The 22,933-nt window shown below is 40.1% G+C and overlaps 1 protein-coding gene across 1 annotated transcript; it reads left to right on the top strand.

The window, feature by feature from the left end:
* The first annotated feature begins 76 nt into the window (after window positions 1–76).
* Window positions 77–18,231, top strand: hgfa (hepatocyte growth factor a). Its single transcript, XM_079453995.1, has 18 exons — window positions 77–284; window positions 3,101–3,245; window positions 3,593–3,705; window positions 4,115–4,229; window positions 7,360–7,502; window positions 7,665–7,785; window positions 7,872–7,990; window positions 9,011–9,176; window positions 10,357–10,490; window positions 11,493–11,586; window positions 12,819–12,955; window positions 13,201–13,233; window positions 13,601–13,709; window positions 13,844–13,918; window positions 15,066–15,203; window positions 15,317–15,423; window positions 15,887–16,029; window positions 16,113–18,231. The coding sequence occupies exons 1-18, from the start codon at window positions 221–223 to the stop codon at window positions 16,293–16,295; spliced, it is 2,139 nt and encodes a 712-aa protein (XP_079310121.1). The 5' UTR covers window positions 77–220; the 3' UTR covers window positions 16,296–18,231.
* The last annotated feature ends 4,702 nt before the right edge of the window (window positions 18,232–22,933 follow it).

Below are 22,933 nucleotides of genomic sequence, written 5' to 3'. Positions count from 1 at the left end.
CCTATAAAATGACTCGTTCATGTTCTGATCAATTCCCACCCCCCAACTCAGGATTAAACAGGTTGCGGTAGGCTCCAGTATCGGTGAGCTGAGAAGAGAGAGGGAGAGAGAGAAATCGCGCAACGGGATACGCTGAGACCTTTACTTGTTCATCACACACGCCAGCAGCACCAGACCTTATAATCAGTCCACCAAATCCGGGAATATCACATCGGGAATCATGAAATCGGACGCAATGTGGATTTATCAAGCTCTTCTGTGCGTTTTACTGTCCGTGGATATGGGTAAGTGATCCGTGCGTAATGCGTAATGCGCAATGCGCGTGTAAGTTTGGAGTGCGCTTTATCCATTCGCTTATCAAGTTGTTTTGTGCGTATTCCTACGTAGCATTTATAACTTATATTAGGCATATTAAGAACCAAACCGTTTAATTTTGTGAATACGTTTTAGATTCGTGGTTATTGCACGTTCTTTTTTAGTCTCTTTTGCAGAGAATTACAGTAGAATAGAATATCTGCCAGGGTGTTGAAGTTTTCTCTTTGCAGCTGTTGTTACTGTAATAAAACTTTGACATGTTGTATACAACTTAAATGAGATTACAATTGAATCTTACAGTTTAACAGTATAGGGGAAACTACGAATGAAAGTTGTTTGTGTGTATAACATTTGATTCTGGTGTTTAATGTTGCTGAAGATCATGGACAGTCCTGTAGATTTGGGGTTTAATGGATACATTTTCTCAAATGAGGAGGTAAATTCTCAGTACCACAAAAAATCTAATTTCAGGGAAGGTGAATAAACGAGAAAGCTGTATATATACAGATGTTCAGAGGTCCAAGGTTTTCATACTGTCCCTATTGGCACAAATGTATATTTAGTTTAGAGTTTACGCAAATCATTTGAGCCCATCTCATATTTCAGTCTTATAAACTAAAGCCTAATATCATTGCATCCATCACGTAAACCTGGGACGTTGGAGCTTTATAGTCAAAGAGGGTATGCTTGGTAACAAAAGTTCATAGGTTCAAACTCAAGGCCATCCAAGACATTGAGACCATTACCCCCAATGCCCAGAATAGCAGTCAATAGTATCAGTTCTAGGTTGGTTTCTCAATGGCTAATTCTTAAATTACACTTCCTAAATCACATCTTTGTTCAATCCTCACAAACATTTATCCATGAACTACCAGCACCGTGCCCTTTGGTAAGTCTTTTGACCCCAGTTCACCCTCGGAGGTCTGCCGATAAAAGCCGTCTTGCATGAAAGCATCAGCTAAATGCGTAATTAGTTGAACTCTCCACCCCAAAACATAAACTGCCTCAGTCTTGTTTCAATGGAGTGAATTCAACGTTCCAGTTGATGCTAAATAGCACTGACGTGCATCTGCAGATGCACTACACGAAAATGTCCAAAAAAGCTACAGATCACAGCGAAGGAGCCCCTCTCAGGTCGCACATGTCCCGGGCAAGAGCACATATGGAGCGAATGCGCTGTTTAAAGCGTGCGTTATCGACTCCCCGCGCAACATCTGGACAGAGCCATTTCTCCCATATTTCACCGTTGCAAATATTCATCGGACCAGATGTGCTGGGTAAACACAGAACGAGAGGCTCTTCAAACTTTCACCGAGGCTCAAGGAAAGGAAAGACATTAGCGAGCCGGCCTGAACCCATTAATGCTGATCTTTCGCCGTTGCCCGTCGCTACCATAAGCGTTACGCTCGGCATTTCCCTGCTGTTATTAGAGGAAGAGATTTCGCCAAATCTAATAAGCGGCACGGGAGATAAAGATGCCCCCAACAGGCCACAGAGAAGAATTTAAAGGAGTCTAATTGGGGTGCTGAAGGAAAAGATCAATGTTTGAAGACCGGCCTGATGAAAGCCATATGTGTTCCGATGCGGCCCAAACATTAATAATGTGTTCTTCTCACCAAAAACCACCTCAGCCACAGGAGTTCGGCGGGGGATACGGCTGCGCAAAACTGTACTCGTCTGAAGCCTTCTGAGGTCTGTTACCTTACACCGCTACATTTTAATAGTTTTGCAAATCACTTGATAGTACGAGCGGCGGGCCAAGGGCTACTGAGCAAAGCCTTTCCAAGTCCTTGCCCATGCTGAGTGCAAAAACAACCTTTGGGAAAGAGTTTATTTACTTCTTTTAGTTTCACAGTGTGGATTCGAAATTCACAGTAAACGTACAAATAAACTTACGGAGGGGTACAACATCCTGACCTCTAAAGTGCGGCCTGCCTGGAAGATTAGGAATGTGTTCTTGGGCAGGGGTCATCGTGTGAGCTCTGCACATGCATGTAAGTGAAGTCTGAGCAAAGTGGATCATGACACACGTGTCTGGAGCTCCTCTGCTTGACTCATTCATTTCTGAGTCAAAAAATCTGTAGAAAAAATCGTTTGTAAAATCGTTTGTAAAAGTGAGCCATAATGGATTTTACAAATGCAAATAAAAGGGCATTACAGCTAATGAGCAATCCCTTTCATGTTTTATAAACAAGTGTGTGATGGTTTGCTTGTTTCTTTACGAATGGCATTCGATTCAGAGCATCTGTAATAAGAAGTGTGTGAGAATGTTTAGTTTGCATGTTTGCGTGTTTCAGGGTCATTTTCAGATTCTTGGCTTCTTATTAATCGTTTCATTTTTGTAACCCTGTTACATATAAAACGTTTTGGGCTTAACATGGTGAAAAATTTGATTACCATGTCTCTAACCAGCTAAAATGATCACAGCATACAATAGTATTTACTCAATATTTTATTGCAGAGCTTCATTTGGTCGAGAAAGCAAAAGGTTAATATTTCACCAATATTTCACCAAGAGTTGAAATCCTACACTTGTCAATATACAGGAGGCTCAAAACACTTTCAATCTCTGAAATACGACCAGAAACATACAAATATCACATTAGGGACAAAGACATCATTAATTTTGTAATATTTTATACCTTGAAAGTCATGGAGACATAACTGGTGCATAAATGGCGCAGATTCCTGAGAATGACCCTTCTGTTGAAATTCGTGTCCACTGCTCCATGCGTTACAACTTTTTTTAATGTGTTTGTGTTTAATCCATCTCATTTTTGTTCAGAGTGCAAGAAACAGACATTGCAGAGGTACCAGAAAACTGAAAACACCAGGCTGTTGTGTACAGACTGCTCCGAGTCTCCACGAGTGAAGAGCCTCTCGCTGGACGACTGTGCACGCAAATGCAGCAAGAGCAAGAAGTCCTGCAGGTGACGGACACAGATTGAATCACGCGAACAAACACACTGGCACGCAGCTCTTGCGAGAGTTTAATCTGATCCTGTTGCTTCTTCTAATTGAAAAAAACAAACACAAATGACCTGAACTGTATATTCTGTTTCTACGTCGTCTTCTCTGGAGTTTCAAAAGAGATTTCAATTATTCAAACAATGTTCAGATTTGCTCAGCAGTCTGCAATTGACATTTACAGATTTCACTATAAAACGATAGTTAACAATTATCCCATTTGTACGTATTTTTATATTTCGTAAAGAATACTTAAATTCTCAAGCCGTTTTTTACAGTTATCCTTTTTTCTTTGCTTGTCTCCTTACAGGGCGTTCTCCTTTGACCAATTAAACAGGAAATGCCACTTGCTTCCCTTCGACCGTTTCTCTGAAGGCGCACAGAAGGAACGAAAACCCAACTACGGCCTTTACGAGAAGAAAGGTAAATATTTTTATTTCCCATCGAAGACGTTCACTCGCACTTGACGTTTTACTTTATCACTACTTCGAACATTTTGTACGTAGAAACTCCACAGTCGTGTTTGTTTACACTGCTTACTGAGCAAAAAAGCACTCCTTGTGTATAAATCCACCTGCGTCGTTTATAAACGAAATACGCTTAAGAGATTTGGAAGCAAACAGAATAAAAAATCGTGAAGTTGCGAAGTTGGCGCATGTTTATGTGACCCCCAAGAGTTTGATTTGAGGATTTAGATTTATGACGTTGTTGTGAATTAAAAAGTCTTGTTTAGCACTAAATCCCCCTAGGATGTCAGAGAGAAGCATAATCAGTAAACAACTTTTACAGTTTCAGATTATTTGAATAGCTGTGTGCTGAATGTTTACCACAGACTATGTGAAGGAGTGTATCATCGGCTCTGGTGTCAACTACAAGGGGAGAAGATCCTTTACGAAGACGGGAATTACGTGTCAAGCCTGGAATATGTCCGTACCACATGAGCACAAGTAAATACTCTGTCTTTTTTTTACTTTCTCTCAAGAAACATAAGTCTTTGTAAGGCCTATTGAATATACTACAAGACATAAGCGTGTACGTATGTGAGACAGTCTCCGAGTACTCACAGGTGCTACAATACATTTTAAAATCTAGCCTTGCTTGTTTTTTGACATTTAAGCCAGCAGCAATGAGCAGCGGCCAATGAAATTGTGAGAAGAGGGCGAGGCAGTCAGTGTTAGAAACTGGCAACTCAACAATCTGAAACTCAAATCCATTCAAGAACTGTGTGTATAAATTTGTATGAGAGTAGAAAGATCTTAGTCTACGATCATTTGTGTTAACTGACGTAACGGCAACAACAATGAAAAAGTAAGATGCAGGGCGGTGACTTTTCGTGTAGTGTGCGCTAAACTCAAACTCCTTTTTTCAATTAGCTTCTCTTTTCATTCATATGGCCGTTGACAGCTAACAGTGTTCATAATAATCCTCGCTGCGTGATGTCTGTTAACAGTCTCAGATTAGTTCAGGCTGCCGTTGAGATTGTTTTCGGCCCTGTCGTCTGAGTCTGAACATTAGCACAACAACAGAAGTTGCTACATTGAGTGACGCCTCAACTGCGCTAACTGGAAAGTTGCCGTTATTGCGGTAGAACGTTGCCCTCGTTAGCCAAGTGGTTATTAGCTCTACGAGCTTTGCTGCTTATAAGCTGTGTAAAGATTTTAGAGGTGAGAGAGCAAACGAAAGAAAGATAGAGAAAGAAAGAAATAGAGACAGAGGATTTATGGACTGAAGTCATGTTCTGTCTGCCCTCCAGCTGAGCTCACAAATCTGCAGACACATTAAAATACGCTCAACACAGATGCTGATGCTCTCCTCCCTTTAAGTTTGATTCCGTTTGGAACCCGTCGCATTTTCTCTTTCTTTCTTGTGATTAAAATATTTTTCTACTACTTCAGTCTTGATTTCTCAGGAAGACTCAATTCACTGAATAAATGAATCCACCTGCCCCGTTTAACCAAGCCAAACTGGATGGAAGCAGTATTGAGGCCTTGAAGTGAAGTTATGAGTTATGTGGACGTGAATGCCTAAGCAAATAGTTATTTACTAGTCGGCAACTAGGAGTTCTTAATTTGTATTAAATTTAAGTCTTGCTTAAAGGGATAGTTCATCCGAAATGAAAATTCTGTCATAATTTACTTACCCTCATGTCATTCCAAACCTGTATGACTTTCTTCCCTCTGCAGAACACAAAAGAAGATATTTTGAAGAACAGTGGTAACCATACAACACTAGCCCCCATTGTATGATCAAAATCACATTTCTCAAAATATCTTCTTTTGTGTTCCACATGCAGGTTTTGAATGACATGAGGGCGAATAAGACTTTTTTTTCGTCCCTCCCGCTAAATTAGATTTCTGTACCCACCAGCTCCCGCTGAAAATTCGCTCTATGTTCACCCGCTGAGATCTGCGTGTGCTTAGAATGATTTTCGTCCCGGCCCAACGAATCCCGCCAGATCTCACATTTAAGATAACAAATTTCTCCATAACGAATATAAAATACGCTATACAAAAACATATCAGTTATTTTTTTCGTCTTGTCAATATGTAAAATAGTTCTTATATTTGAATGTCAATACAGTAGACAAATTGTTACAGAGAAAAATACATTAAGTACGTCGTCTTTCACTCAAACTTTAAGGAAAATATGAATAAACGAAAACCGTTGGCTTATAGCGAGCTCGTGCAAAATAACATCCATGCAAGAAATGTCCTGATGACCATCTCCCCTCTAAAAAACACGAACGCTCTCTCTGTCTTCTCTAAGGTGCACTCTGTGAATGCACATTACATCTGTAACACAGTCCTCAGATCAGATTCTACTTGTGGTCAGTTAGAAGGATGTAGGGAGTGGGCAACCGTCCAAAGACCTGCTCCCGTCCATAGTAACAGAGGTTCCGACTGCTACCTTCTTTTATCCCAAACATTTTATATGAATGCAGACCTCTACTCTCGGGTTAGAGCATAGGGGCTTGATCCATCGTTTAGATGTTCAAATTTGTTTACAAAACTATAAATCTACTGCAATGTTGATTTGTTTACACAGGTTATGTGGTGACGTAGCTAGCGACACCATTTGTATTGACGTAGCTAGTTTGCGTCCTTACGTCATTACTAGGCAGAGGAAACTAAGTGCGAGTTATCAGATAATGAATCACTACCGCCGACACACTGCCAGGAAATGTTCATTTTGTCAACGCGAACCTACATACGCAATTTTCGAACACAAACAAATTCAAAGTTTTCCAATAAGTGACCCATTTCCGACCCATTTGACCTTCTGCTGCTGTGAAAAAGTCAAACATGCGTGTGTTTATGGAATTAAAGATGGTTTAGAGTTTCAGAGTGTCTCTTGGCAGCCTGAGAGGAATGGCTGGCTAACATCTGTTAGCACAACATCATTAGCCGTAGAGATCACAGGCCTCATGTGGAACCAGGCACAAGATCCAGATGCAGGAACGCAGTCCGGTCCAGCTTTACGGGCCTTTTGTAACCCAGTTGTTTAGGCAAAGATTTAATCTGCTCTCTTGTTTTTGTTTAGATGAAGTTCTGTGTTCCGGATCTGGTGCCATTGTTTATGCGGGGTGAAAGGTCTTTTCTTTATTTTAGGTGTTGCAGTCTTTCCAGGTCACTTTAGACGTTCTAGATCACAAGCAATATCCAATGTACATTAAACCAATGGACTTTATGAATCATGAAAAACATGATAGCTGGCTTAACAAGGTTCTAAACAGTTTGAACCTCCTTGGTCGGTCCAAACTGGTTTGGGTGGTTGACCAGGTTTAGTCAATTTTGTAGACTCGAGCACCTTGGGACCTTTCTGCTTGGTCAACATACAACCATGCTATGTCTGCCAGCTAAACCAGCACAACTGTAACTACAGATTGATTCTGGTCTAATCTGATCAGGTTTTCTTTGTTCTATAGGACAGCTTGAAACGGTTGATCATCTTGACTTGAATTCATCCTGTCATTTTCAACTGACTGCTTGCCATAACGCATGAAAGAAAATCAGTGTGACTTTTAACTCTCTCTCTTTTCTCTCTCAATATCTGTCTATCCATATAATTATCAAACAGTTTCAAGCCTGCCAGACACAAAAGATTTGACCTGCGTCAGAACTTCTGCCGAAACCCAGACAACGATCCGAGCGGACCCTGGTGCTTCACAGAACTCACCGAGACTCGACATCAGGAATGCGGTCTGCCCCAGTGTTCAGACGGTTAGATATTAATGATTAAACGTTATTTCTGTGCCATTCACCGATGTTACGTGTTTTTGTGTCGATAGCATGTGTAGGCTATTCATGCTTCTGTATACTAAATTTGTCATGTGTGCGTCTGTTGTGTGGTTGCTGTCTGTGCATATGTGTGTGTGTTTGTAGTGGAGTGTATGAGGTGTAATGGGGAGACCTACAGAGGACCCATGGATCACACCGAAGGTGGAAAAGAGTGTCAGAGGTGGGACTCGCAGAAACCTCATAAACATACCTACCAGCCTCACAGGTTTGCAAAAACACATACAGTACACAGCCAAACAAACACAGGGCACTGATTTACGACAGCCTACTCTATGTGTTCCATATGTACAGGCATGTTGATAAAGGCCTGGATGACAACTACTGCCGTAATCCCAATAATGACGTGCGGCCGTGGTGTTACACGATGGACAGAAATACACCCTGGGAGTACTGCAGCATCAGCGTGTGTGGTCTGTTCGCATTTCTGTCTTTCTAACTGTAAAAAGGAAAGCCCTTTGGCTAAAGGCTGCACTGTTTTGCTTTGGTTATTATGGGCGTAATGTTTCAGGTTATGTTTCATTAGGATGATCGTGTGTCTATGTTTTAGCGTTAAAGGAGAATGATGATAGGGGGAAAAGATATTAGTGAAATAATGTGTGTGTTGTGTAATAAGTCCATAATTATTATTTTGTACCTGATTGAACAGTAATGTAAAGTTACCGTCGATTGAATATCTTCACTCGTTTTATTTTTTCTGTTTTGAATAAACAAATGATTAAGAACATTAGTTAGATATTTGTTTTAAAGGTCCAGTGTGTAGCTTTTTTGAGGATCTACTGACAGAAATACAGTATAATATGCATTACTATGTGTTCAGAGGTGTATAATGACCTTACACAATGAAGCATTATGTTTTTATTACTTTTGAATTGGCTATTTCTATTAAGGTACTTACAGCACGGGTGCCAATATCTTAATCCTCTCTTGGCCTCCATATTGCTTCGAAAAGGAAGGGGGGGGGGGTACAGTGAACCTTATAGCTAGATGCAGCTAAAAAATAACACACAGCACCTTTAAAGAGCCTCAAAAATGTCCTCATTTTACAGTAAACTTGAACACGTGCTTTATTTTCTTGCTTGACTGATTGTATATATGTACATGTGTGCAAAGAATATATAAGGTTAGGAGTAGGTAAATACTTTTGCAATTGTCCAATTACAAATATATTTTTATCTTATAATACTTTTGATTTTAATACGTATAATCTCCATGGCGGTTATAGTTATGTATGTGCATAAAAGCTACATGTTTCTAATATATGTGACGCCTTTCTTCATCTGGGGTGTTTAGTTTAGTTGGTATTCAGGACAGGTGCTCCAGCTCGCCATAAATCTTCACTTGTTACTTCTGCATTTCGTCCATAGCATTTCATCTTTCTGGAGAAACATTTCTCGAATTCCTGACATTTTCTTTTGCATCTTCTTTTTCAGACTTGAATGATGATGTTGAAGTAGATGTGACCACATCTTGTTTCCGGAGTCAGGGGGAGGGGTACAGGGGTACTGTCAATGTCACCTCTGCAGGTGTGACCTGTCAGCGCTGGGACTCTCTCTTTCCTCATAATCACTCTTACACGCCGCACAACTACAAATGCAAGTGAGTCGGGTCTCTGCTGGTTTTATAAGGCCAGGGTTTTTAGAAATAGCTTGTAACTCATTGAGAAGAAAATATGTGGGTGCCAGCCTCTGCAAAATCTGATGTTGTGATGCTTAAAGTGTTGTGGATGGTCGCCAGGGTGTTGATATGTGGTTGCTTGGTATTCTGAGTGGTTTAAAAGGCATTGCTTAGAGGTTGCTAGGGTGATCTGAGTAGCTGCATTAAGGGGGGCTATTATACTTCGGCGAATTTAACTTTTCTTCTTTTTGAAACAAAGCTAGAGAAAGTATGTTTTTTAACATACAGTAGGTAGGGTTTAGATTGATATTTGTTTTTCATAGTATGCATTTAAAAACTAGAAATGAACTACATAAAGACAACTTATAAATGTAATAGCGTTTAGTTCAGTGGTTTTCAGACTTTTTGGTTGTAAGTCCCCTTTGTGTAGAGTGCATTGCTTTGCGACTCCCAAAAATAAAGACTTATAATCTTAAACTTAGAATTTTAAATAAACCAAAAACATGTTCAGTTATACAATGCTGAAACGACAATTTTTATGGTTGGTCTTATTTTTCTGATGTTTGGTAGCAGAAAATGTATGAAACATTTCTATATTTCATAAAATTGATCCATCTTGGGACCCCCCCAGGGGGCCACAACCGCCCGTTTGAGAACCACTGGTTTTGCTTACCTTATTGCCACTCTTTCCCTTCATCATTTTCATGGCTTTAGAAAACATCCATTGTTGCAAAATTCAACCGTTTCTTTTGAGGAATAATAAATCTCCCAAATATCTGCTCTGCAACTGTAAAAACCAGTGTATTCATGTTGCTCTTATTTTACAGCTTCGGCGGAACAAAATAATCCAGATTTTTTTCCCCTTCAAATTATTGTATAAGATATTTTGCCGCCATTTATCATACTCCAACTATAAAACACATCCTATTCCTAAAAAGTTATAGCACAACAATATAAGTATTCTAAGTTACTAAGGTTACATAGGGAATACTTTGCAATGCCTTTGTATACCATTCCTGTTGACTTATAGTTATAGTTGACTAATAATTACAATCATTTAATTTTTGACTGATTTTAAATCAGCTTTGAAAAAACCCAAATAGAAACTGTACATGCATACAAAAATGATTGTACCGTTACTTTGTGTATGCGTGTCGCTCAGGGATCTCAGGGAGAACTTTTGCAGAAATCCAGATGGCTCCGAAATCCCCTGGTGTTTTACCACAGACCCCAAAATCCGCAAAGCTTTCTGTACCAACATCCCCAGATGTGAATCTGAGAACTCTGACAGCACAGGTGAGCCCTTACAAATTTCTAACACGCTTACACACAACCGCAAAATCCCACACATGTATTATATTGTGTGGAGAAGCCATATTTGGCCACATGATGAAATTGTTGCTTGAAAAATCCTAGTTCATCATAATACGCAAGCATTTTAATGATGAAGAGAAGGAAAGATGTTTTTTGCATAGGCGCCGTCATTGATTGCCTGTAAATATTTGGCACCCTCTCAAGTGTGGTTTTTTTTCGGTGCCCTCACATTCCCAGTCCAATGTGTCAGACAAATCACAAGCCCCTAAAATGTAAGATTCTTCAACGTAAATCCTGTATTTTGAAAGCGTTTCAAAATCATGCTTCATGTACGTTGTAACATTGTGATTCACCCAGAAGTGTCCCATTGAGGTTTTAGGTAAGCGATGCAGGCTAGCGACTCTCTGGATTCACTCTGACTTCAGTCAGATCTTGGCACAGACCAAAACATTTTTCCTCTACGTGTTTGCCAACTACCAATTGTAAAGCGCCCCTGACGTGAAATTGGCCCTCACCCGCCAATAAAATGCGATTTGAACATGCTTGCTTCACGACTGCATGGATACACTCTGAAAATCCATAAATAATCTAACCATGGAGCTGTGAATAGGTGTGGATTTTACTAAAGGAATTCCGACAGGAAAGTAAAATCACAGTGAGAACTCTTTAAAATCTTGGAGTTGATTCTCCAAGACAATGAGATTAAATGCCAATGAAATCGAGATTTTTGCCTTAAGGCTCAATATGCTTCTTATATGTTATTCCTGAGAAAAAGACCCTGGTAATTTCTCATGTGTCTCATGTTTCTGGAAGGATCTCAAACACATTCACGTGCATTTTGTATTTTAGGAGAAACGTCTTAAACAAACATGCTGCTTAAATGAAGCGTAACTGAGTAGTGAGTGTGAACACGTGCTTGGAAACTGCAGCCATGCGGGTTATGTTGTTTATGATGGTTTTATGTCTGTTATATATGTGTCCTAGATTGTTATGAAGACAACGGAGAGAGTTACCGCGGTAATTTGTCAAAAACAAGATCTGGATTTCCTTGTGGACTGTGGTCTGACCACACATTCAGGTACACAGATGTTTCCATGATATGATTGAAACCATTTGAAGATGTGGTTCATTGTTTTGTGTTACAGTGCTTATTTATCCCATTTCAATGTTCATTTACAACAGGTTGAAGGTTGACTATGTGAAAACATATACATTAAGATCGGGTCATTTTAGGAAAACACTGGTGAGTTAGGGACTAGTTATTCAACCAATGACAGGTAGGCAAGTGCTTGCATTTTAAGTTGCTTAAAAAAGAAATAATATGAAAAATATAAAACAAAATTGTAGGAAACAACAATTCCAGTCCTGTGTCTATTGAATTTCAACAGAAACAAATATCAGAAACTATATAAAGTCACCCAACAGCAAATGGAAAGACTTAGAGAATGTTGGGAAAACTTCTATTCCAGCTTTTACTCCACGTATAGGCGCTGATGTTGAGTTTGTTTTGAAAAGCCATTATCAAGCAGTATTACAACATTGAAAGAGGTCTATGATAACAAGCAGAAATGGGAGCCGGGCAGGTTAAATTCATCACTGCCACACTGAGAACAGAAAATACCACACACCGTTTCCAGGGAGACAAATAATGCCCTCGTAAAGCAGCTTGCTCAGCGTCCTGCAGGCCCTGCGCTCGGGATAAGCTGTTAACATTACTTAATTTACAGGACTTTTAAAAGCCAAAATGGCAGAGACAGACGGACATGTTCCAGGAGCGCCCTCTGACCCCAGGAAGCGGTGTCCCCCGCTCTCAAAGAACGGGCAGATCAAAGCCAATCAGCTTCTTCAAATGGAGGCCAGCCAGTGAGTCTGCCTCACACGGGGTCGAGAGGTCGTCTCTGAGAAAACTCAACATCGGCTTGTTCAGTGGTCGCGGGGGACGAGAAATTACCTCTCCTCTACCACTTACCGCTTCCTACACATTTTTCATTCTGGATTTTCAACCAGGACTGTCCGTCTCGCCCCATGATTTATTTTCTTAGTAAGTCGACTCTGTAAAAGTTGCCTGGCGTGCAGTTTCGAGCTGGCTCATGACAGGAGGTGTAATACGCAGATCCACAGTGACGGTCCCAGGTTCATTCGTTTCATCTTTTATGGTTACTGGAGGAGAAAATCTAGAAAAGATTCCTTCCTTGAGGGTCTTTTTGGGATGTCAAAAAATCGCATACAAGTCAATGTTTCCATCCCTTCTGCCCTGGCCTGTGCCTCTCAGCATAGTAGCTGATTTCCTCTTTGTGTGTTTGTGTGTAGGAGAGACATACGGTCAGCAGCGGCCAGCACGAGCTTGGAGTTGAACTTGTGCAGGAATCCTGACCGTGATAAGCATGGGCCATGGTGCTTCACGTCTAACTCCTCCATTCCTTGGGATTACTGCAGACTGGAACGCTGTGAGTTTCCTTTTTCATGTGTCTTATCTGATTCCTTTATAGCGGTTTATGCTGGTTTAGATCTGGGCTTGCTGACGGATCGGTTGTACTTGGTCTTGGCTTGTCAAATTAGTTTATCTAATATTTTCCGCAAACTGATAACTTTGTTTATGTTGTTTATTTTGTCTTTCAAGTTTTTGTGGTCATGCTAAATATTTGATTTTATATTTTGGGAACAAGTCAAAAACAAATTCTCTGTTATTCAGGTAAATCGATGTTCTCCGATGACCATCAGATGAGTAAGTGAGTTTATGCCTTTAACTTTAAGAAAACATCAACGCTTGGATAGTCTCACATTTTGACTGCTTTCACACCTTTAAATGACCATAAACCAACCACTTAGGCATATGGAATGAACTCCTCTTTTGGCTAAAGACACAAAGTTAGCCATGAAAGATGTGGACACAGTTGTTTTTGCAGCTGACCTTGTAGAAGTTTTAGAGATACATGTATGCAGACATTTGCACAGAATACAGGACAGTAGAAAAAACTACAGTATGTGTCCTTACTTGGTGATCACTTTTTTCAATAGGCACTAAAAAATGTATAAAAATAAGTATATATAAACAAGCAAACTAAAAAATGTATTTACCCTTTCTTCGGCAGGTGGGAGACCAAAACCATCTTGTTTTATTCACAAAGCCACACGGATTGTTGGAGGGATGCGGGTGCAGCGGGCAGAGGATGGAAGCTGGGTGGTCAGCATTCAAAAAAGGTATACACTTCCTGTTTGATCAGGGTAAGAAGCAGATCTGTGGGTGCTTACAGAAAAAAAATGAGCTCTGTGTTTTAGTTCTTGCTTCTTCATGCTCAATCATCTGACAGATTTCTTTGGTTCTCCCTCCACAGAAACAAACACTGGTGTGGTGGCTCTCTGATCAGAGAGGAATGGGTTCTTACCGATCAACAGTGCTTCTCCACCTGGTAATCCCTCCATTGAACTCATATCTCACTTTATTAACTACCTAACCTCAGATTTGAAAATACCATACCATACCACACTACACTAACTGTTGCCTTTATTATCACCATCTCAAAATTGGGGGTTAGTTTAAATACTTATCTTTACATGGGTTGAAGTCACATGACATCAAAAACTGACATTTCCGGAAAAACTGTGCCCTTCAGCTCAAACTATAAATCATTATATAAAAGTTTCCATTATGAATCACAGTTTCTCAGAAACATTCTCAATAACAGTTTTGTTTATTTTTTATAAAAGAAGCGACAAATCGCTGCTTTAAATATTAAACCGATAGTTCTGTTCCTGGATTTAAATGCAAAGCAACTTTCTTTTCATATTTCCATATCAGGGACTGTATTTCACCGAAATTATAGCTTTAATCATTTTGCTTTAAAGTTTTATAATAAACATTCGTGGTATGCGTGATTCCATATGGACGCAGCCCTAAACCGGCCTCATGTTTCTAACTGTCAGAAGATGTTTTCCGCGAGCCATGCGGATCCAGCGTTTCCGGTTTAAAAGAGCGCAGTGACAGGCCCATTCGGGGGTTTTGAGTGATGGCTCTCTGCTTTGACATTGGTGCATCTGCTTAGCCTCTGCATTTGGCTGCTTGATATATGTCCGCGGATCTGCCTCAGTGGTTTTTGAGTGAAAGCCTGCTGTCTCTGTTTAATTTGAGGGTGGAAAGGGGGACAGAGGTAGAAAACAGGGGAAAAGGATAAAGAAGAGAGGGAGAAAGAGCATGCCTGGGTTTTCGATCATCTCTTCATTTACCAGATCCGTTCCCTGGTGGGTTCAGTTATCTGATGCTCCTCGTGAAGACGCAGACCTTGCTGGACTCTGGCTGAGGCGCTGAACTGACCTCTGCGCCTTGATGGTGTCTGCGGATGAGTTTAGCAGGAACGCGCGCCAACTCGCGAATCTCATGCATGTAGAAAGGTTGATGTGCTCTGCCTGTGATCCGCATTAACTGCGTAGTTTCAAAAGGCTGACTTATCACCATTCTACTACGATACCTCAGATGCAGGCAGACCTCTCGTGAATGGGTTGGGTTTTGATGAATACTCTTGTAAGTAGGGTATCATGAGTTTTTTGTGTTTTCCTCAGTGTTCCTGATCTCTCGGAGTACACAGTCCAGGTGGGACTTCTTCATCTCAACGCCTCCGCCGGTGCACAGGGTCTCCGGATAGCACACGTGGTCTGCGGGCCAGAGGGATCTAACTTGGCCCTGCTCAAACTCACTACGTAAGTTAGTTTATCCATCTGCCTGTGGATTCATTCATTCATTTATTCATTCCTTCATTCATTCATTCATTCATTCATTCATCCATTTCATTCATTCATGCTTTTATGCCCAGGCCTGCCCCTCTTTCTGACCATGTGCGAACTATTCAGCTTCCTGTCGCGGGTTGCGCTGTTGCAGATGGCACTTTTTGCCTAATGTATGGCTGGGGAGACACAAAAGGTACTGTTCTCAGTTTGTATTCCATTTTCTATTCTATTCTATCTATTGTGTTTTGTATTATATTACTTTTTTCTTTATTTTCTTCTATACTGTAACAACTAAAATATTTGCGTTTTGTTAATTCAAACAAATAATAGAAAATAATAGTATAAGTATTCTATTCTACTGCATTTTGTATTATGTTCTATTTTTTATTCCATTTCGTTTTGAATTCTTTTCTCTTCTATTTTCTGTTATGGTCTATACTGTTATATATTAATTTAACAACAAATCTTTTATGGTTAATATAGTATTATATTCTATTTTATTCTATGGCATTTTGTATTCTATTTTATTTTCTGTTACATTTATTTTTCTATTCTATGGTGTATACTGTTATATTCATATTTTCATGTTATTTCATATATTATATATATATAATATAATATAACACCAATGAACTGACCTTTTGACCTCTGTTTAGGCACAGGTGATGAGGGCAGTCTAAAGATGGTGGGACTTCCCATTGTTAGCAACAAGAAGTGTTCTCAAAGCCACAAGGGCATTCTGCCCATCACCGAGACCAAAATCTGTGCTGGAGGCAAGAGAGACCAGGGCGTTTGCGAGGTATCATTCAAAACCTTTGTTTTCGGGAATCACTTAACAGTATCACTTCTATAGTTGTAATCGTATTGGTTCATCTCTTGTAGAGAGACTACGGCGGCCCGTTGGTGTGCCAGGAACGAGAGAGCAAGGTCATAGTGGGCGTGAGCATCAACGGTCGTGGGTGTGCAGTCGCCCGGCGTCCTGCCGTGTTCGTCAACGTGGCCTTTTACTCTGAGTGGATCCGTAAAGTTTTCAAATACTATTCAGACATGGAGACAGGTTTCTAGACAATTACATTTCCCACCAGTGTGGTATTGGAACTCGTGACACGTTCTGGTTCTGCCGTGTCAACACAAAGAACATGATGGTTGCTAAAAAAATGCATATATAAGTGTGGAGGTTGGAATTAATCCACTGCGAAAAAGGTGAAGAACTTGCAGACTGTGAATGGTTCAGATTTCAGGCGATCAGACATTGGTTACATGTTGGTAAACCAACGAACTGAGTGAAGACTTCTAAATGCTTTATGAGGAGTTTGTGGTTGGTGAGTGAGCACTTAAAAATCCAGAACAGATGGATAAATGAACTGTGCTCGATCGTTTTAACGTATTTGCCTTAGACCATAGCAGATATATTCTAAGTGTCATTCCCTGGAGATACTTGAATATGGCAATAACTCAACATTTGCGGAGGGTGGAGCTTTGGTTTGTGACTCTGAGGGCTTTCTTTAGATTCACACTGATTATTGAGGTGGAGACGGAGATATAATCTCATTTATCAGGCTCTGGCACGGACGTCGCTGGTATGTTTCTGGCGGTCTCTTCTTTCATCGGGCCTAAAGACTGAACCAGACCAATGGGGGCCAGGACAATGTCGCTGTCCCCTTCAGCCACTGACAATGGTCTGTTTCATTTCTAAAAGTGACATTTGGAATAATTGTTTCTAAAACACCATCGTCCACATACATCTTCACGAACAATGTAAAATGCACAGGGGTTGCCTCACATGCCCAAGTGGGTTTATCTCAGCGTCTTAAATCTATTTCCAAACTCCTAGAAGGTTCAAAGACATTTTAATGTTTGGCACCTTGCCTTACTCCAGTTTGGAGCGTACTGTGGCTCTTTTGGGGCTGTGTTTGTGTGTTGAGGATTATTTTTACTGCACTCCAGAGAGTGTGCTGATGTCACTCTGAATGTCAGTGGGTCTTATAGATCTCATTTTACAAGTATCTGAAGTCTTATCTTACTCGTGGTGTAATATATCTGTTGATTTTTTTATAAGCAGTTTGCAAAATATTTATTTATAACGTTTGTAAATCTACAAAATTCATGCCATTTTATCTTCCAAAAGTGGTTATTGTGTTTTATCTGGCCTGTAGATTTGAAAAATAACATTTGTAAACAAAACAAATGAGCAATTGTCCAACTATAGGAAAATATGGTGTGCCGTAAAAGAGTGTCCAGACGCAAAGATGGCTCCCTAAAGGTCCATAAGCTGCACATGTATGTAGTTCAAAGTGGAGAGTCTTTTAAGTAGTTTTACCAAAGGGTGCATGAGACTGCGATGCTAAATAGGGTAAAGCAGTTAACTATAGCTCTTAACAGGCAGGGTATATTTTTCCAATGTTTGTGAACAAACAAGAAAATGTTTTGTTTTAAATATGTTTGCTGTGTATATAAGGTGCCTGTGTTTTGTTTATAAATGACATTTTATCCATTTTTATACCTGGTTTGTTTTAACTCAGTGTTGTGGTTTCACTTAACGCTGCTGCCGTCAATGGTCTTAAAGGGACAGTTGTCCCAAAAATGTTAATTCTGTCATCATTTGTTCCCAATCTCCATACATTTCGTTTTCTGATGAAAACGGAGAATGATATTTGAAAGAACGCTTGTAACCAAACAGTTCTTGGCCACCATTGACTACCATAGTAAGAAAAATGACAATGGTAGTCAATGGTCTCCCAGAACTTCTTTTGTGTTCATCAGAACAAATAAACTCAAAGGTGAGTAAATGAAGACAGAATTTTCATTTTTGGGTGAACTGTACCTTTAATTATAAACATCTTGGCTGCTGTCATTTTAAACACCATTTTGTATTTGTATTTAAACCTTCAATACATATAGGCTTCCTGCCGCCGTTTTCTATTTTATTTGTGGAGAACATCTGAAAGTGTTTTTCTGTATTTTTTATCTGTTTACATTAAAGAAGTCATCATTAATGTTCTGATAGTGTTATCTGTGACTCTTGAGAGCTTCAGTTCTCTCACGTTTGACGTTTCAACATCAAGTGTAAAGGTCAGTTTGCTTTCAACAGGTTGTGTTCGGGCGACCCATGGCTGATGAAAACCGCCTCATCACATCCAATAGCTCTCTTATTTCTTTTATGTGAGAGAAAGGGCGCATGAAGCCAAACCAATAGTCTCCTGTTTCCTTCAGAGCGCTTAAATCAGCAGAGGTCCAAGGTCAGAGTTCGCGCCGCTGAAAAGCCGGAATTATAAACCTGTTAGCGCAGAGGTACTTCGGTCAAAAGTGAAAGCGCGGTATGGTGAAACAATCATAGCTGAGAGTAATTCTTTTTAAAGATACATTTCTCATGCATAAGCTCTTTTTAGTTCCAGCCTATAGATTTGCGTCGGAACATGAGCTTAAACCAATACACCTGATTCAATTAATCCAATAGCAGTTGATTATTGTTGAATCAGATGTGTTAGTTCAAGACTGGAACAAATTATGCTATTGTGGGGTCCCGGAGGAGATAAGCTATAAAGCTCTGGATCAGACACTATTCCAGAGTTAAACGGCCGATCTTCAATAGGACTCCAATGTACTGTAAAACCCAGAGGTTTTGTATTTAATCAAGAGAAATAACACAACATTTCCACAGCATCTGACAGGCGTTTAAGGAATGCGGTGCTGATGAGAATCATTTGTCGGTCTGTTATGACTCTCGAGCAACTCATTTTATGCCTCAGTGGTTTGGTAACAGCACGGAAAATGTCTCTCTTCGATCTTTTGTTTCTTTACGAGCATTGTGTTTGTGCAGAACGGCGCATAGTTTCTTTATAGATATTCCTGGAGCGTATTTAAGGTTTTTGCATGCTTCTGATCTTCGCTCAGGGGGTACGGGTTAGATATTCCAAAAGTTAACAGAGTATATGAAGGGAAAAAATAAACAGTAACATCCAGCAAAAGGGTAGTCCTTCTCTAAATCATTAGATTAATGGCACTTATATTAGAAATCAGCCCGTGGCTCTGACCTCTGCGTGTTTGTCCATGTTACCCAAACTCCCTGATAACGTTTTAAGCATTCTGGTTTGTGTCCAAGTGTTGGTCTTGTTCAGTTAGCGTGCAGAAGTATGCGAATTCTGTCCAAAGCTCACAAGAGAGATTTCTTTTTCCAGATAAACCTGCACTGACACTGGTCTGAGAGAGAGCTATAGTATTTTATTATTTGTTTGTTAGGTCAGTCCACGTTGTTGTTGTTGTTGTTGTTGTTTTTTGCCTTACATCTTTAAGTTTAATCAAATCTGACCTTAAACGGACACTTCACCGGGAAAAAAAACATTGATTTGCCCTCATGTTGCCTAAACCTATATGAAACTTTTTTGAAAGACTAAAGCTATTTTGAGAAATGTCTCACTGGCTGGCTTGTCCATAAAACGGAGGTGAAAGGGAGCCAATGTTGTGGTTATCAACATATTTCAAAGAATATACTTTTGTGTGTTCGACAAAGGAAAGAAAATCATGCTGGTTTGGAATGACACGAGGGTGAGTAAATAAGGATTACTTATACTGTTGTTTTTAGGCCTCTGTCAAACTTTTATATTTTCATTTTTTCTAACCAAGGTATTGGATGAGTCATTTTCCGTGTGAATAAATGAATCAGTCTATTTAAGTCTATTTCGTTTTTTATTTACGTTCCAATCAAATATGTAATTAAATTTAGAGCATTGCCTCGCTTTTCTAAAAACGTTTAGTGCATGAAACACGACACAAAACCAGCATTGTAAAGATTTCCAAAAGACATTCTTTTCTCCTTTGCTGCCCTCTACTGTCCACAGAACTCAAACATGGAAGCATCCTGTCCCATCAAACTCTGATGAGAAGCCCACTGTGAACAATTAGCCACAAAAATCCTTTCATCTGTGTTGAAGGGAACCAATCGGTACGCAGAGTCCTCGTTTCCCTGGTAAGATAACTGCATTAATGTCTCTGCGTCATTATCCAGTGGCAATGCATTCGGGCTCAAGTGAACCGATGGGAAGGCGTATTTTTCAGTGTGATGGGCCAGTGGAAAAGTGGATTGTGTGTGATATGCAGCTGCGCCGTTGCTGTTCAAATAGCTGTCCGGTGCATTTCCTGGAGACTCTGGCAAGGAAAACAAAGCATTCTTGCCAAGAAACCCTGGCCTGGTCATACCTGTGACAGAGAAATCATTTCCCTTTAATTACAACACAGTCGATAATGACTAAAATATGATTTGGATTATGATGACAACATGTGGTGACTATCAAGGTAACCGGGAATAAAGAGAGCAGCACGTACCCAATGGTGCACATTTGTTTGGTTCCGTTTGCTGTCTTCTCATTCTTACTATGTGATTGGACAACCAAACCTATAGACAGAACATTGCAGATTAGATACAATTTTAAGTCAGATATATATGCAAACACTGAAGGCCTGTTTATCAAATATCATTTGCGCTGAAGTTTGGCTTAATAGTATTCAGTTATATTACATGTTGCAGTGCAATGTGACATTTCGGTTGAGAATTACCTTTATAGTGTCCTGAGGAAGATTTGACTCTTCAGACAGCTTTTCTCTGCTAAGCAGGTCTGGATAAAACCCATGGATGTACTCTAACCGAGTGAAATATTTAGAGGCGAGATGTTAGTGACGTAGGCTACGGTATAATAAAGTATTCTAAGAGCATTGACAGTGGATGTGTGTTTTATAGGTCACCTTTCTCTAATCTCTGGCACGGATTTGGACTGAAAGCGCTTCTGCTGCGCTTCGAGGTGTCTTGCTGATTTGTGTTTAAATGTTGCTTGTCCATTATATTGAGACTCATTCCCTGCTCATTCATTTGTTCATACACTCTCTCACCTAAGGTAACATTAAAAAGACGGTTTGAGGAGATTTGTGGTGAAACAGTTTAAAGCTTTCGATTAAATGGGTTACCTGTGTAGCTGTGTCGTACACATGGATATGTACCCCCCATATCTGTGTCAAGCTGAATCTTCTTTAAAATACGGTTTATGGAGGACACCTGATGATACAAATGAGTTCACGAGTCATGCTCAAATTCACATCTATATTACGATTTATTGGTTAACCCCACAATAGTTTTATTTATTAACAATAGTTCAAATTAACATTTATTTGTCTTTTTTTAATGTGAGCTAAGGCAATGATAAGCTCAATTCCACAAATAAATGAACATAAGCTTTGTATTATACAATAATTGTTAAGAGAAATTTATTGCCAGGTATTTATTGACAAACAAACAAGTTTTAACCTACGCTGGGGACCCTATCTTCTCTGCACACTCGATCCACCGCCAGTTTTTGTCGGATTTCCCATGCGAAGAGTGTTGGTTTCTGTCGTTTATACTGCGCTATGATGGAGATGACTTCAGGAGTCAGGAGTCTGGGTCTGCTGCCTCCAGTAGCTTTAGGACCAATGACCCCTGTGCGCTGAAACCTGCCCAAAATCTTACTGACGCAGCCATTGGACACCTGTACAGAACGCACAGTTACTTTCCGGCGTGTGTCGACGTAGCGGTACAGGCAAGAGTTGTATCCGAGTTTACCTTTAGTATTTTGGAGATCTCACACGGTCTTACGCCCTCGGTGGCGAGCTCAATCATCAGTTTCCGTTTATAGACAGGCAGGGGACGACCATTCAGAAAAACACCACCCAGCTGATTCAAACTCATTTCCTCTGAACATCATCCATGTATAAACACAATTACAGTCAGTTTAGCTCATTTATGATGCACTGGAATTTCTGAAATATTTCTAAAGCCGCGTAAGTATTATTATTATTATTGTTAAATAAACCCTGCTACAAATACAAGTTTGAATGATTTCCATTATAAATGCCATTATAAACCATCAGCTGTTTTCCATTAAAACCACTTCAAAATTCCATTCGTTTTTGCGCCTTATTCCATTAGGATTTAATGGCGTTCTGTTGTTTGTTTCCCCCCAGATAACATATTCCCCCCTGACATACCTCTTACCAACACACGCCAACAGATATCTATAGCTTTTACATAATTTGCATTATAATATCACCATGAAGTTCTGCTTAAATCGGACACCAGCTTTAGACTTTGCAGTGTAAAGTTTTACATCTGACTGAGGAATTCGACTACGTGAATTTGTAGGAGTGAAAAGAAGAAGATGTAGCCTAATGAATAGAAACACTGCCTTAAAGTAGCCAATGATCAAATGCCAACCTTCATTCGTCAGTCCGCACACTCCAGTGGTGTCCTGGTCTCCTTGCAAAAAAGTCATCGGAAGTTTATTTCAAAATGCACGACGATTGCCTTTAGTATACAAAATGCGCTGTTCTTCTGCAATGGAAGGTCCTGCGTGGCCCTCGCGCGCTGCCCACTCGTGATCTGCACGCGTGACTTCTTATATTTAACCTGGTGCCCTTATCAAGATGACGTACTGTCCAGATAGGAAAAGGTAAATAACGCACGCTGCAACTTCCTATGGTCACAATGTGCTCACCGGTGTTCGGACAGGTGCAATGACGTTTCCATGCTTGCAGTACTGGGCATATTTAGTTAATTCAACGGAGTTCTTTCTAAGGTAATGCACCAGTGTGAAAAAGCGCAAACGCCATCAGCATCTGGGTGTCGCGCAGACATGAAAGCAAGTCTATGTGGTATGATTTCAGCACCACCTTTTGCT

Source organism: Barbatula barbatula, assembly GCF_947034865.1.
Source record: "Barbatula barbatula genome assembly, chromosome: 4".
NCBI lineage: Eukaryota > Metazoa > Chordata > Actinopteri > Cypriniformes > Nemacheilidae > Barbatula > Barbatula barbatula.
The sequence above is the reverse complement of the archived record's forward strand: the minus strand, read 5'-3'. Positions and strand labels throughout refer to the sequence as shown.